General features: G+C 44.5%; 1 protein-coding gene across 1 annotated transcript in view; it reads left to right on the plus strand.

The window, feature by feature from the left end:
• The first annotated feature begins 5,234 nt into the window (after nt 1–5,234).
• LOC121855138 overlaps nt 5,235–16,009 on the plus strand; it is a 55,667-nt gene continuing 44,892 nt past the window's right edge. The window contains exons 1-12 of the mRNA XM_042350002.1: nt 5,235–5,451; nt 5,625–5,814; nt 6,465–6,578; nt 6,866–7,043; nt 7,194–7,378; nt 8,239–8,388; nt 8,609–8,754; nt 9,192–9,382; nt 10,082–10,323; nt 11,797–11,907; nt 12,224–12,430; nt 12,727–12,917. Of these exons, the coding sequence (XP_042205936.1) occupies nt 5,282–5,451; nt 5,625–5,814; nt 6,465–6,578; nt 6,866–7,043; nt 7,194–7,378; nt 8,239–8,388; nt 8,609–8,754; nt 9,192–9,382; nt 10,082–10,323; nt 11,797–11,907; nt 12,224–12,430; nt 12,727–12,917 (2,075 nt within the window). The 5' untranslated portion in view covers nt 5,235–5,281. The remainder of the gene's footprint in view (nt 5,452–5,624; nt 5,815–6,464; nt 6,579–6,865; nt 7,044–7,193; nt 7,379–8,238; nt 8,389–8,608; nt 8,755–9,191; nt 9,383–10,081; nt 10,324–11,796; nt 11,908–12,223; nt 12,431–12,726; nt 12,918–16,009) is intronic.

The raw sequence follows: 16,009 nt of genomic DNA on the forward strand, positions 1-16,009 counted from the left end.
TGACTGTAGCCTCATAGTCAATATCTGCAACTGTTGTCGGCTTTGGGGCCGATGCTCTCGCTCCCCTGAGCCAGAGCAAAGCTGACCGAAGAAGACAGAAGGACAGTCGACATCTCATCCAGGCTGAAACATAACTTCTGGGCTGCTGTTTCTGTTCGGAGATCACCTCCGTGAGTCTGGCGTAGAAACATCTTGCACATGGTCCCATCCCCTTATCTTGTCGTTCTCGTTCCTCCTGTGTGCAGCATCGAGAGCTAAGTTACGGTGACATGCGGCCATGGGATCAAAAATCCTTATGTCGAAGAAGGCTCGCTGTCCCCGCGTCCAGAATCCTCGAGCACTGACGTCAACACGGGCTTCGTTGGATGTGTTTGAAGTCTTATGTTGGAAGATCTCACCGTCCAATGGAAGGAGGGTCGGTTCTACCATGATATCACGGCAGATTTCCTTCAACATATTTGCTGTGAGATCCCTTACTTCGTCATGCCTCATGCATGGTGTGATCGACGTCATAGGAAGAGCCACACACGCATTGGGAGGGCAAACCTTCTACTGGCCTACCGTACCTTAGAGCATTGGCATCTGTAAATTCTTGTTTATTGAGACTGAAACCATTTGCCCTTATCGGTAACGTAGTCAACCAGTTCGAGGCGCCCACCCCCTGCGCTATAGCTACTTTTTTTTTCAAATTCTCTGGTACTTGCAGCAACAGTTGCTGCAACTTATCACTTTGGCCGTGCTGTCGTTCTGTCGTAATGGATCTTCGAATCTGGTTTACTTCACTGGTATCCACCTCCCCTGTTGCGTTCTGAACTATTATGTGGTCCGAGGGCTGCCTTGAGCTTAACTGAGTTTTGATGTTCAGTGGCAGCAATCTACTCTGGATTGGTTAGTCCCATTCCTCCCAGTCTCGGTGGTTGTGCAAGGCGTGACCTTTCTGCTGGGGTTAAGTGAAGGTGTTTCACTAATTTGGGAATGAAATTGACGCTGATAGCTTCTTGCAGAGGGTGGAGGAGGGGTCCGATATCAGGGATAGTGCGCATCAGGTAGTTCCAGCGATGCTTGACTCCATGGGTGAATGCCGCAAAAGCCGCATGTGGCTCTGTGTAAGCAATCTCAGACAGAGCTTGGATTTCCCTAACCCACTCATTCACCTTTCCCGTTACTAATCGGTTTTGAAGTCCGTCGTGCCAATTACTGTGCCTAGGTGTCTTTGGCCATCCTTTGTTATTTTGACCTCACTTCCACCGAACACCTCCATTGCCCGTTCATAATGTTCTGGCTTCACATTGAGGAAGGACTTGCTGGCGTTTGGGTGGTACCCTATTTGTGGGCCTCGTGATGTTACCAGGTCCCCCCACTTTTTGATGTCCTCCACTTTTCCTGCTCCTGTAAGGTCATCAGCGTACGCCACTTGCTTGACCTACTACTACGACTACTACTACTACTACTACTACTACTACCACCACCACCACCATTGTTACTAGTACTTTTTACTCCACCACCAAGATCATTGTCTTGTCTGGAGTAAAGTAAACTATGTCAGGTAGGTACTTGGCGTGCGTATAGCTAAACTCTTGTTATCTTTAATATAAACTTGTTATCTTAGGTCACACTATATCTATCTATCAAATGGTTAACGTTACTATATTGGAACATTATCGTCGTGGTGGTTATAGTTAAGATCATTAAAGTAGTTACGGTAGTTAGCTAATTGAGTGGGTGATTCAGGTCGTTAGTGCCAGTACTCTTGCTGACACCAACTGTAGGAGCATCGAGGCTACCATTATCCATGAACAACTTCGTTGGACTGGCCATGTTATCCGCATGGACGACAGTAGACTGCCAAAGCAGCTACTTTACAGTCACCTAACGAATAGTAAACGTAACGCTGGCGGGCAACTGAAAAGGTATAAGGATAGTCTTAAGACAAACCTGAAAAAGTGCCAAATCGCCCCCCTCACCTGGGAGCCGATTACTCCACGTCGCAACGCTTGGAGAAGCACCACACGAGAACGTGTCAATATTTTCGAGTTAGCCCGACTTCAAACCGAGGCAGACAAGCGCCAACGTCGGAAAGACGGAGCCACCGCCCCTCCCAAAGTAGATGGAGCCCTCCACATGTGCAACGAATGTGGACGATGCTGCGGGTCCCATATCGGCCTCTTTAGTCACCTCAGAACTCACCAACCTAGGTGACATCCCAAATAACTCATATCATTGTATCATAGCTGGATGATCGTCATACTTGATTCCGAGTGACAGCAAAGTAGTAGTAGTAATGGCACAGTATCGGGGTGTTGTGACGATAAGGTTGAAAATATCGTGAATTAAGAAGGGAATTTAGTCATTATATACCCTCATGTTGTTTTTGTTCCCGTAGTATAATATTGTTCTGCTATTTTTAATTTTTTTTATTTTTTATTTTTGTCTGGGATTATTTTTTAGTCAGTTTATTGGAAGTATAAATGTGGTTCCAATTTTTATTCTGTATTGTGGTATAGTGATGATAGTGTTTTGTATAGTAGTATAGTGATGACTGACACTATAAACAAACTTTTACTAACTAAACCAAGTATTGTGTTCACCGAAGTAACGTGATGAAACGTGTGAACCTAAGATATTATTCCGAGAAGTTGTCATTGTCTTGTCTGAACCATCACCCCTTAAGGTACACCCTGTCATGTGGGTAAGAGGTGATCGTCCAGCCTGGCAAACACTGTCTTGTAAACTATGGTCGTGGTTTACAGTCAAGTTTACATGTTAGGAATTTACATTACATCACCTGTTATTGTCTAAGAAACCAAACAAGTGATGTATTTATAGGTTTGTATGTTTGAGTTTGTCCACAGGAATGTGTGTGTATGGGCGGGAGGTTGCGTGTGTATTAGGTTGCGTGCCTGCTTGTTTGCATGTTTGCGTGCGGACACAGACCTCAGGTTAATTTCCAGGAACGGGCAGCCGCGAATCAAGCGTCGGGAATATATGGTGATTGGTGGGTGGTGTAGAGGGAACAATGTACCACTCCATTATAATCGTACGGTCGGTTCTCCCGTTATGATGTATGTAGCCACCGTCCTCCCTGACCCACCAGGAGGACACCTTCATCCTCTGGCGTTGTAATGTTACCGCTACCCACAACGGAAAGTGGAATTACACGCAGGGGATCACATTCTCCTGGGGGAGGGAGAGTCGAGCCGTCCTGTGGTCGAGGGAGGGAAAGTTACCCTGGAGAGCGGGGGTAGTGGAGGGAGGGAGGTGGAGAAGGGCTACCCTGGAGAGAAGGAGGTGGAGAAGGGCTACCCTGGAGAGAAGGAGGTGGAGAAGGGCTACCCTGGAGAGAAGGAGGTGGAGGAAGGCTACCCTGGAGAGAAGGAGGTGGAGGAAGGCTACCCTGAAAGGAGGGAGGTGGAGGAGGGCTACCCTGGAGGGAGGGAGGTGGAGGAAGGCTACCCCTGGAGAGAAGAGGTGGAGGAAGGCTACCCCAGAGAAGGAGGTGGAGGAAGGCTACCCTGGAGAGAAGGAGGTGGAGGAAGGCTACCCTGGAGAGAAGGTGGAGGAGGAAGGCCACCTGGAGAGAGAAGGAGGTGGAGGAAGGTACCTGGGAGAAGGAGGTGGAGGAAGGCTACCCTGGAGAGAAGGAGGTGGAGGAAGGAGGCTACCCTGGAGAGGGAGGAGGAGGCACCCTGGAGAGAAGGAGGTGGAGGAAGGCTACCCTGGAGAGAAGGAGGTGGAGGAAGGCTACCCTGAAAGGAGGGAGGTGGAGGAGGGCTACCCTGGAGGGAGGGAGGTGGAGGAGGGCTAACTTGGAGGGAGGGAGGTGGAGGAGGGCTACCCTGGAGGGAGGGAGATGGAAGAAGGTTACCCTGGAGGGAGGGAGATGGAAGAAGGTTACCCTGGAGGGAGGGAGGTGAAGGAGGAGTGGGTGATCCTTGACCCTTCACCATTGAGGGTTGTAGAATTACTGTAAAATCATGTGACTATAAAAAAATATCTCCCTCTCTCGCTGTCACTCACTTTGTAATAATAATAATAATAATAATAATAATAATAATAATAATAATAATAATAATAATAATAATAATAATAATTTATTAACAAATACAGTAGTTTTATACTGAAAATATTCAAATGACGGAAGTAGTGCATCCTGTATAGTCATAATATACTGTATAATAACAAGGAGGAGAGGGTCATTTAACGAGGAATTTCAGCTAAGTAACAATACATAGATGAGATTGGCAGGGAGTGACCACACAGGTTATCTACGAGGTGTTGGGATGGGGCTGCTCCTATAGCGATCAGTTCGTGGTCGTATGGGCTGGGTGCGGTTGTCATGTTGAACAATAATAATTCGTGAACGTGGGATCTCAGGTGGTAGCAGGAGACGGTGGCGAGGATGGTGTTGAAACTACTTCCCAAACTGATAGATGAGGTCATGGTGACCATCAGAGAGTCAGTGTATCGAGCGCCTCATGATATGTAGTGTAGGACAGGGAGAGGATGGTTGTGTGTGTGTGTGTGTGTGTGGGGGTGGGTGGGTGGTGGGTGGGTGGGTGGGTGGGTGTGTGTGTGTGTGTGCGTGCGTGTGGGTGGGTGGGTGGGTGTAGCCAGGCTGGCTGGAGAAGTCTTGGCAGATCTCAGCTCCTTGTGGGGCTTCTTAGTGTGGGCTCAGCTCTCAGGTGAAGTGGGAAGGGGTGGGGGTTCACGTCAGAGGTAGGAGACGCGGTCATGTATGAGGGGGGGGGGTCATGTCTGACACATATTCTCTTCCCTTCCCTGGTTCTGCTTCACATCAAGTGTTATAAACATTACTAATGCCAGTGAGCAGGTTGGTATTGATATCACAGTTAAATTGATCTTCACTCAGCGCTGCTTCAGTCAACCTGTATAGCTATAGACAATGCGTGTCTGCTTTGTTTATGTGCAGTCCCCTTCACTAGTGCGTTTACAGAGGCTCGTCATATAAACATTCCACAAATCATTATATTGAGAAATTTGTTTTAATATTGTTTACTTTAATTCCATAGTATGTTTACTATTGTGAGTTTACTTCAGTCGAATGTCAACAAACACAGGGCTTCCACACTGTACAAAACCTGTCGAGCCCCTGTAAACGCACAAGTGAAGGGGACTGTACCTGTGGAACAACTGTAAACTTGCATGACGATTTAACACTGTATATCTATCTATACTGTACCGTATGTCTCCATCAGTATTATTTATCACAGACTACCAATAAGCCAGGTTTTCTTTGGTTACAGAGAGAATGTAAGAGAAAATGGGTAGTAGTGAGTGGGAGGGGCTACTGGAGCGGCGGCTGGCGGTGTTACCAGGTTCACGGGACCCAGGAGGCGGACCTATACTTATCATCCCGCTGCCCCAGGACCCCAGCTGTCATGACTCCGGGGCCATCTCCGCCACCGTCAAGTACCTCAAGACCATCCCCAGGTTAGTCACGCCATCGTCAAGTGCCTGGATTACTCATCAAACTGTCATAGATATTATAATTTTAATATATCACTACTGATATTTAAGTTACTGTATATTTAGTGTATAACAATAGACAGCGCCACAAGGTATATTTTATCAATTTTTATTAAGGAGTTGTTTGTGTTGTACAGTTTGAGTGCCCGGGAGCGTGGGTGGGTGGTGGTCGTGGACGCCAGGGTGTGCCACTACCGCCTCGTCAAGCCCACCGTTAGCACTGTCCGCGCCACCCTCGGATACATCAGGCACCTCTTCGTCGTGAGGCCCGAGGGCTTCTGGGACAAACAGCGAGTCGACTGTCGCAAGAGTGAGGTTGATAGTCAGGTGAGGACTGGTGATGGTGGTGGTCTTGTTTATCTGTTTGTGTCCTGTGAGGGTCAACTATGGCAGGGTTAAGTTGGCTGAAATTACTTTAAGTTTTACAAGTTGACATAAACAGCGAATCTAATGAAATCATCTTAGTTGGAGTATTTCACAAGCTAATATTTTCTTCTTCAAGTGCGGAAATTATCAGAGATCAATATAGAATGGTAATTATCCCTTAAAATAGCAGAATATAAAGACGATAGATTAAGGACTAAAGAACTGAATTGATTTTCCCCGTTTCCGTCTGCCAACCAATCAGCTGTTTTGTTACAAACTGATCCTAGGCCTCAGTTGGAAGCTTCGAGTGAACAGACTATAAACACTACCATGTGTCTCTCGCGGCGGAATGAATTTAAATTAAAATGTAAGTGAACGTTGTTAACCTGACCCCTAGCAGGTCCGTGTTAACATGTCCCACAACACGGCCAGCGGTAACAACTGCTCTTCAAGATGTCCTTCACAGCCAAACTAGAGGCAATTGACCCTTGTCATAATGAGTCATAAACTCTCTCAATTCAGCAGGATCTCCTCTACATGTCATCCCCGTCCCACCACCAGTCTAAAGTCAACATCACTGTCTCAATATATTTTTCTTTCCTCGTCCACAGCCGATCTATGTGAGTGTGAGTAAACTGACGCGGTACATGGAACTGTCTCAGCTGCCGGTAGAACTGGGAGGTACACTGGACTATGACCACACCGCCTGGCTCAAGACACGCAAGGTGTGGATCATCTCTGGGCAGTGAGAGCCAGCTTAACCTGGACCAACTCTTCTTCATTTTATCATTTTGTACATTATATTACAGCCTTTTCTTCTCTCACTGGTAATATTATCATCTAACTGTTGTCTTTTATTCTCCCAGTACTCTATATTAAGTTCACCATCTATTATTATTATTCCTCTCATCCTCAGGCTGTCTTGAACTATACTCCCATTTGTTACATAACATAGTTGACTGTGGTGTACAGCAACTCCTATTTACCACTGATCTGTTCTACCCGTCGCCAGGCGTATGAAGAGTTTGTAGACGAGTGTGAGCGCGCCCGTCGTGACCTGGAGACGCTGCAGGTGGAACTTCGTCGAGAGGAGCCATGCAGCCGTGCCTCCACCCTACACGACCTCCTCTCCGTCAACACCAACACCTACAACACCATCACTGCCAGGCCGTCCGTCATCTTCAACATGGGTAGAGTTTCAATTAGGCTTACGATTTTATGTGTTCAAGTTCTTCCTTACTGTAGAATGGCAGGTTTTGAGGTGTATACAATATATTAGTTAGAATGATAATGTTGTCAAGACGTTGATAAATTAATGGCCGCCCCTCGTCACCTGACAGGTCAAGAGGTACTGAAGGTTCTGGAGATGGACGAGGAGTCCGGGTTCCGTGTGTGTGAGGGTCAAGGTGATGCAGCCGAGGCGGCCTCCAGGGTGAGGGCGATGCTTCACGACCTCCACCTCCTTACCACCGCCGTCGAGGCCTGTTGGAGGAGACTCAACACGGCTCTTGATACCTACATGCAGGTCAGGACAAAACCTCCACAGGGAACATTTGTGTGAAGGAAGTATGTTATTTACCATGTAATGTCGTCTTTAAAGTTGGTGCCACTGCTGTACTTAATTACTTACTTGAACTCTTTACTGTATTATGCTGTATTGATTACTACAGTTGTTGTGCAATCTGTAATAAGAACGTAAGAAATGAGGAAACTGCGGCGGATCCATTGGCCCCATACTAGGCAGCCCCGTTTACACCCAATCCCTATCGCTCATATATCTATCCAACCTATATGTTCATTAAGTGTGCTAACATGTGTACTCTGAAGTGTGTATAACTGTATAGCTTTCTGATCAATGAGGTAACAAGTGTGAACGTCGTGGGTTACAGTGCACGTATTGTGTATGTTGTCAACACTTAATCAATAGTTAATTTTCTTAAACTGTACTGGTGTTGGCAACAGTACATATTAACCAATCATGTGTTAGACTGACGTAGCTGTAGTATTAACAAGTAACTTTAAAACTGTTGAACATCATGATATACTGTAGGTACAGCCCCCTTCACAAGTGCGATTACAGGGGCTCGTCAGGTTTTGTGCAGTCTGGCGGTCCTGTGTTTGTTTACATTCGACAGAAGGAAACTCGCAATAGTAAACATACTATGGATTCAGAGCAAAACAATATTAAAACAAATATCTAAAATATAAAGATTTGTTGAATGTTTATATAACGAGCCACTGTAAATGCACTAGTGAAGGGGACTGTACATTATGGTGTCCTCCAGTAACTTACTGTATTGTGTTGGCTCAGAGAAAGGTGTCCTTGACTGTCCGTGTGATGGAGCAGTCAGTAACTAAACTTGGTGTCCGTGTTGCTGTGTGCAGGTACGTGAACTGGAGAACGATATGAACGACATCGGGCAGTGGCTGGTATCGGCAGGTCAGACGCTGCTGGCGGAGACAAGCATCGGCACCACCACCGACCAGGCCGAGGCACTCCTCAGGGAACACGAGGCCATAGAGCTCAAATGCCGGGTAACTACACCACTACTGTTGTTAAGTGTTGTACTGTACAAGCATGTTGACCTTATTGTTGTGTGAGGGAGGTTAACTAATATTAATGTACTGATGATTATTTCTCTTTGTTTCTCTGCTATATTTTAGGAAATTTATGGAATTATCTCGCTAAATGACTGTGGTTTGTTTTGGTGATCTTGCATGTCATTAAAACTGTTTCACTCGTGTTCTTCCCCAGGAGACGTACGGACGGTGGGCGGGTCTGAGATACAAGGTGGAGGACGCCCTGGACCGTGGTGATGGCGACCTCCGTTCCCTGGCTGACCACCGCACCACTACCACCGACCTCCGCTCTCTCAAGGACTACACCGACACCCTCGTCAGGTACACCGAACAAAACCCAACCTGAATGTCTCTTTCATCGTTGATTTATTTGATTTTTGTTCGCCTAAACTTTGACGAGTCTCTCACATGGACTTTTTCCCTCGTTTGTTGTGAAGTTTTGGTGAGGAGAGAAAGTGTTATATAAGAGAGTGTTTAATTGTCCTCATATCTGCTTATGCAAGTATTTACCTTTGTCTTTTCAACAATGAACGAGTAGTGTATATCTTATAGTTGGTCAAGTTCTGTCTTCCTTCTGTTTGTGCAGAGAATTTTTAAGGTCGTTTTAATATGAGTGTCAGTGTCTTTTATTTTTGTTTTATTGATTTTTCTAACATCATATTAATGTATTTACTATCACCCTTGTAACTTGTCCGATAATGTCTGTTATACTTCCATTAATTCTCTCGGCCATACTAAATAATGACTGTTTCCTGTAGGACGTTTGCGTCTCGGCTGGACCGGAGGCGCACTCTCATCCTCGCCTCCGTCAGGTTCCACCGCATCGCTCATCAAATGGGTGAGAGGTGCAACGTGCTCCTGCAGCAGCACCGCTGGCTGCCTCACACCGACCACGTCGACACGCTCAAGAAGACCTTAAGAGAACTCACTGCTCGCAAGGAAGCCATTGGTAAGAGTGAGTGAATGTTTTTGTGTATTAACATTGTTGCCAAAATACCAACTAGACGAGTCAAAGGAGAAACACCAAGAAACAAATGTATCCACTTCTCTTCAGGTCATATTGAATTAATTGTGTTAACTAATTGTCTTAATCAATAATAAATTTTATTTCGTACACTGTAAAGGAATATTGGTCAAGTAAACATTACAGTATATTAAAATATTTGCAGTACTGTTCTGTACTTTTCCTCTACCAGATAAGGGGAAGAATTAGCGAAGTAGAATGATGAAGTAATTGTAGGAAGGAGAGATGGGGTTGGAAGGATGTGCTGAAGGAAGTACTGCGAGTGAATCATAAGAGAGTTTGGTGTTGAACTCTTTATTGGATCTTTTAATCCTATAGTCAGGGTGTGGTCTCTATGTGGCGCTGGGAAAAGTTTTTGTTTTTTTAACAGATCAAGTTTGGTCTTGATTAAAATTAAATTTAAGGAGGATCTTCAAAGGCTGGTTTGCTACAAGCCACGCAACCCCTTCTGGCCAGCCTTTCACTCCCATAGGACAGGGCCTGGTCACGGCAGGTAGAGGAATGAATGATAACAGGTCAAAGAGGCTGTTGTTGGTTCCGGCCGCCTACAATAGTGGCAGAAGGCTGAGGCTGAGGCTCTCGAGAGTAAGAAATAAGTAATAAATTCAATGTTATGTGTGGCAGACTACCTGGCGTCAGAAGGCACCCGGGCTGGAGAGAAGCTCCTGGACCTGCTGACGGTGGGAGTGAAGGACCTCTGCGGCCGGGACATTACTCCAGACTACACAGCTGAGCTCAACCACGTGCATGCTCTCCTCACTGCCCAGCACGAGCATTATGCACGTGCAGCACGCCAGGCTGACCTGCACAAACTACGGCTGCAGCAAAACATACAATTATTCACCTGCCAACGAGATGTGAAGCAGGTAATGTCCGGGACACAGGCTGGTCCCTCACCTTATACACTACCATTTGATGCTGTCCTTCACACCCCTATATACTTTATGGCTCTCTTGTTGGGTTTGTCATATAACACACACACACACACACACACACACACACACATACACACACATGTAGGCCTGTGGCTTGTAGGCCTGTGAGGAGTGAGACTTGTCAATATACAGTCTCACTAAATATTAATTTGATTGTAGTTATTTAGAGTTCCGTTGATATGAGTAGGATGACTGAGACTGTCGATAATTATGGTCCAACAGAGCGGTCACTTCTTCCACAAAAAGGGGGATAAATTATACCCCAAACTGGTGTATATTACAGTGTGATATTTACAAGTCCAAATACTGTACAGATAATTAGACTGGCCCCGTGATCTATTACTGGAACCGTTCTGTGGGCCGCGCTAGAACCTGAGGTAGGCTCTGTGTTAGGCGTGCCCGTATTGAGGTGGTCCAGGTGTAGATGTTTACTCAAAGGGGTCTAGTTCAAGACTGACTGGGGGCTTGGTTATGCCACGCCCGTAGATAGTAATTCCTGCACCCGCCACCAGAGCGATCTATGAGTCAAGCTTCTGGAAGGTTCTCGAAGGAGGAAGTAGTCGTCTCCTTGGAATGTCAAGCAACTCTACAGTCAGCGGTGTTTACATAACGAGTATAAACAACCGGCTGGTAATTGATCACTTTGACCCATGAATCACTCTTAATTGACGGTGTCATTATCTATATATTACTTAACTAACTATCTAACATACTTGACGCATTGCAAGTGTAAAGCAAAGTATCCGATTACCACAAATGAGCAACCTATTCAGTGTTTAAAGAATTACCTACTACTGAGAGAGGGAGTCGCATCATACTGCGACACTCAGGCCAGACAAAACATCCGCGGGATGTTTAATACAGCTATAACCTATGAACAACCTTTACCCTCTACAGGTCATTGAATAATGAATGTTCACAATTATACATCCATGGTTGTAAGTTACTCTAAATTACACAGTATGTAAATTATACTGGTTACACACACACACACACACACACTTCCCGGGTCATGTTGAAATAGTATTGGGCTCAACACAACACAACACAACACAACAAAATAAGGAATGCCCCTCATGTCATATGATTCTTTTTGTAATGATAATGAACACAGGAGCTATGCTCACTCTTGATGTTTTATCACCATATTACAACCTTCACCTTCAAGTGCATTTTGTCTTGTCTAGAGTGTTGAGGAAAGATGTTCATTAACAGTTTTGTAACATTGTATTTTGGTTAAATATTTAGTACCTTATCTACACGAGATAACTTGTGTACTGTTCCTCCTTACCAGCTGTATCCATCACGTCCCCAGCTCCTTGGTCCAGGTCTGACAGTTCTCAACTTTTTATATCAACATTACTTAAAAACAAAAATATTGACTCAATGTTTCACCATTCTAAGGCTCATAAATGGCTGAAGGCGTTGTTGGAGGCGCTTGTGAAGGCGCATTCTCATGTTGGTCGCTCGTCCGAGGAGATCCGCAGACTCAAGACAGAACACCTACAATTCCAGGTAAGTTCTTGGTTATATATAGACTGTTACTCCTACCTGCTGCTGCGTCTCAACGGTGTTTTGGAGGGTGCTGGGTGCTGCTCATCCTTTAACTGATGCTTGATAAGGTGCTGAAGGCTATTTCTTAACTTATGATAGCTCAAGGGGGGCTACCGGAGGCTTGCCTTATTCATATCAGAAAACTGAATAAATTATGCTTGCGTATCTAATATGTAAGAAATCAACGACAATATAGGGGAACAATTTCTGGAGTATTTCATAAGTATACAGGGTGATCATATGAGTACCTCCTCCTGATACTGACACTCATGCACAGGAAACAGCTGCAGGCACGTTCGAGTACGGGTACGAATCTGCGAGAGCGGCGCTGCTGGTGGAGAAGTCGGCGGGAGGCAGCGTGTTGTCAGAGAGTCGCACCATGGTGGGGGACCTGGAGAATGTGTGGAATATGTTTGTGAAGGGATCACAGGAGCAACTCACCAGGCTCAGGGTCGCCGGCGTCTTTTTTAGGACCATGGAACAGGCTAGTCTCTTTCTCTCATACTGTATCCATGTTATTTTTAATCACTGTTTATCGTTGGAAGTATAATTAACCTTAGACAATAAAAGATAGAACGGGAGGGAGGACTCAGGGAAGGTGTGTTAAATAATAATAAAAGTAAAATATTAATATGGCCGAATGTCTCAAAATTCAAGTTTTATTACTTATTGTTACAGGAATATTTTGTATTATTCTTAATGTATTGTGACAAAGTGGTACTGAGAACTTGAGAGCTTTAGTCTTAATTGTGTTTTTAACTGTTGCTTTGTGTGGTGCAGCACTTGGAGCGGCTGGACATCCTGTGTGCCAGTGTGGTGGAGAAGATGAGTGGCCGTGGCCTGAGCACTGACCCTGAGGCCCGCGCCCTCCTCACCTCCAGGGACCGCCTCCTGCGAGAGATCGGCAGAAACGTGCGCCTCGGCAAACTGCTGAAGGAACGGCTGTCGGATCCCCTCGTCCCCAGCTTCAGGTAAGTCACGGGAAAGCTTGAGTTTACCCGTGAGGGAGGGGACAGTGTTGCCATCTATCCACCTTGTTCTCTATCTCTCACCGTGCTTGCTACCCTTTCATTAACTGTGTTACAAAATGATTGGTTGATTGGGTCACATATGTGGTGTCGTAACCTGTGGCCATTTTACGCCGATTTACAAAATGAACAATAATAAAAAGTTATGAGCTTCTAAAACACAGTTATGGCTGCAGTAGACACAGTGGGCAATGTGGATCTCTGTCGTGGCTGTCATGTGGACGTTAATAATAGCAGTAAAAATGATGAAATTGGCAGTGACAGCGGCTTGAAACATTGGCTACACAGTACTTGATGTGGTGAGGGAGGGTGTGGGAGTCACTAGGGGGATGGTAAGGGATGAGGGAGGTTGTGGGGGTCACTAGAGGGTGTGGTGAGGGATGAGGGAGGGTGTGGGAGTCACTGAGGGAGGTTGTTGTGTGGAGGCAGGTGGTAGGGGAGGGAGCGAGGGTGAGTGACACGCCGCCTGGGTCAGGCCACTCGGTTACTTTTACGCTGGTGTATATTTTATTGAGGGGGTGGGCGTGGGTGGTGACGGGAAGAGGGGTGGGCGTGGGTGGTGACGGGAAGAGGGGTCGTCGTGAGTGGTGAGGGGAAGAGGGGTGGGCGTGGGTGGTGTGATGAGGGGCTGGCGTGGGTGGACGACTCTCTAATATGAAAATTATGTAGAAATATGTAAGTTTCTAAATAATGTTATGTTCTTGTGACGTTTCTCTTCCGTAATGGTGGTTAAACGTTGGAGTCGTATGATCATTAATTCGTGTAGTAGTGTTGGTGGTGGTGGTGGTAGTAGTGGTGGTAGTAGTGGTTGTTACTATTATACGCTAAACACACACCTGGATCCATCAAAGAGGCCAATTTTCAACACCTATGAGCTGGGGGCCAGGAGATGACCCACCCGACCTTTATTTTTGTTTATCCTACAAGTGTTCCAAGTGTCTTCATCGAAAGGATTATATTTTTACATACACAGTGTTTGTAGGTAGTAGTAGTAGTTGTAGTAGTACAAGATTCGTAGGTCCATTACTACAGAACGACAGCTCTGCCAAAATGATAAGCTGCAGCAACTGTTGCTGCAGGTACCAGAAAATTTGATAAAAAAGTAGCTATAGCGCAGGAGTTGTAGTAGTAGTAGTAGTAGTAGTAGTAGTAGTAGTAGTAGTAGTAGTAGTAGTAGTAGTAGCTGTTGTTGTTGTTGTTGTTGTTGTTGTATAAACTTAACAGTGGAAGTCAAGAGTTAATTCCCCCAAAACTGGTGGATGAATATTTGTTTACTTTAGGGAAGAAAGTTTAACCTTTCAAAAGGTCGTATGTGACAAAAGGCACAGTTTACCAGAGTAGTGTGTGTGTGTGTGTGTGTGACGAAGGAGGAGACGTGTGGTGTAGGTATGACAGTCTCTTGTGAGTCACCTGTGAACCATCACCGTCTTCCCCCACACACCTGTGTCATGGGAGATGTTCACCAGCTGACACTGACAGAACGTTAGCAATTTAATTATAAATAGCCAACTTAGTTTAGTACGAGATCCCTGAGCTATAGAAAGACTGGGGAGAACAAACATGAAATATTTCTTTAAATTTTGTGATTATATGTTTATGCAGTAAGATGTGGCTGTCTCCCAAGTGACTTACATAATGCAGTGCAGGACTCCCACCTGGAAAATGTTTATCATGTACTGTATATAGCTGTTTGTGAGTCTGTTAACAAAATACCACAGCATAGGAACTTTTAGGGATAAATCAACCAAGTCCAGGAAATTTTGGGGATAAAATACCAGAGTCTAGGAACTTTTAGGGATAAAATACTAATACCACACCCAGTGTTACCAATACTACCCCTAGAACCAGTGTTACCAATATCACCACCTCACCCAGTGTTACCAATATCACCACCTCACCCAGTGTTACCAATATCACCACCTCACCCAGTGTTACCAATATCACCACCTCACCCAGTGTTACCAATAGCTACGGCAGTAAGCTCCTAACAGTTATAAATATATCTGGCTATATTTACACCTTCCCTCCGTCCGACAGTGTGGCGTCTCGACCTCGGCTTGGTGTGATGCTCGCCAGGTTATGTTGAATGACACTAAAATATTATGAACAAAAAAAAAAAATCAATCGGAACAGTTTTAGAATTTTTTTAAATAAGAATATTAAAAACTAAACCAATAATTATTGAGATTATTAATAAAGTCACCAGTAAGACCAGTGTTGACTGAAACAGACTACTGTACTACTGTATACGCGAACGTAGTCATGCCGTCTCCTGAGCTACCTGTTGTGACGACGTAAATAATAATAATAGTAATGATAATAATAACGATGATAATGATAACAGTGATAATAGTAATACTACTACTACTACTACTACTACTACTACTACTACTACTAATAATAATAATAATAATAATAATAATAATAATAATAATAATAATAACGATAACAACAACAACAACAATAATAATAATAATAATAATAATAATAATAATAATAACAACGATAACAACAACAATAATAATAATAATAATAATAATAATAATAATAATAATAATAATAATAATAATAATAACCGACTGACAAGTAAGGTAACAAGTGGCTAGGAGGATAACGTAAAATAAATGATAACAACGACAGTAATAACAGTAATAACAGCTAATACAATAACGTTTATTTACCAGAACTTAGTACAATAGTTCCCTATGATGCAGCACCTTGTTTTAACGACCTGCTTTAACGAACACTCCTCCTCACCGGTGTATTTTTTCCGTTATAAGAGGTCAGCCGGATAGATATATTTTTTCCTTATTAAGTTTACAATGTCTGTTTTTGGCCCTTACATGTTAGAACTCAACACGTGAACTATGAAACACCTGACAAACTATTTTTTTACCCAACTTCTCTCTCTCTCTCTCTCTCTCTCTCTCTCTCTCTCTCTCCTTAAGGTCATCAGAAGACACATAGAGGTTTTGGTCTTAAATTTTGGTGGTGAATTATGTCAATCTCTTATTTTATGGTGTGGGGTGTAGGGT

This window comes from Homarus americanus, unplaced genomic scaffold, assembly GCF_018991925.1.
Source record: "Homarus americanus isolate GMGI-L3 unplaced genomic scaffold, GMGI_Hamer_2.0 scaffold17266, whole genome shotgun sequence".
NCBI lineage: Eukaryota > Metazoa > Arthropoda > Malacostraca > Decapoda > Nephropidae > Homarus > Homarus americanus.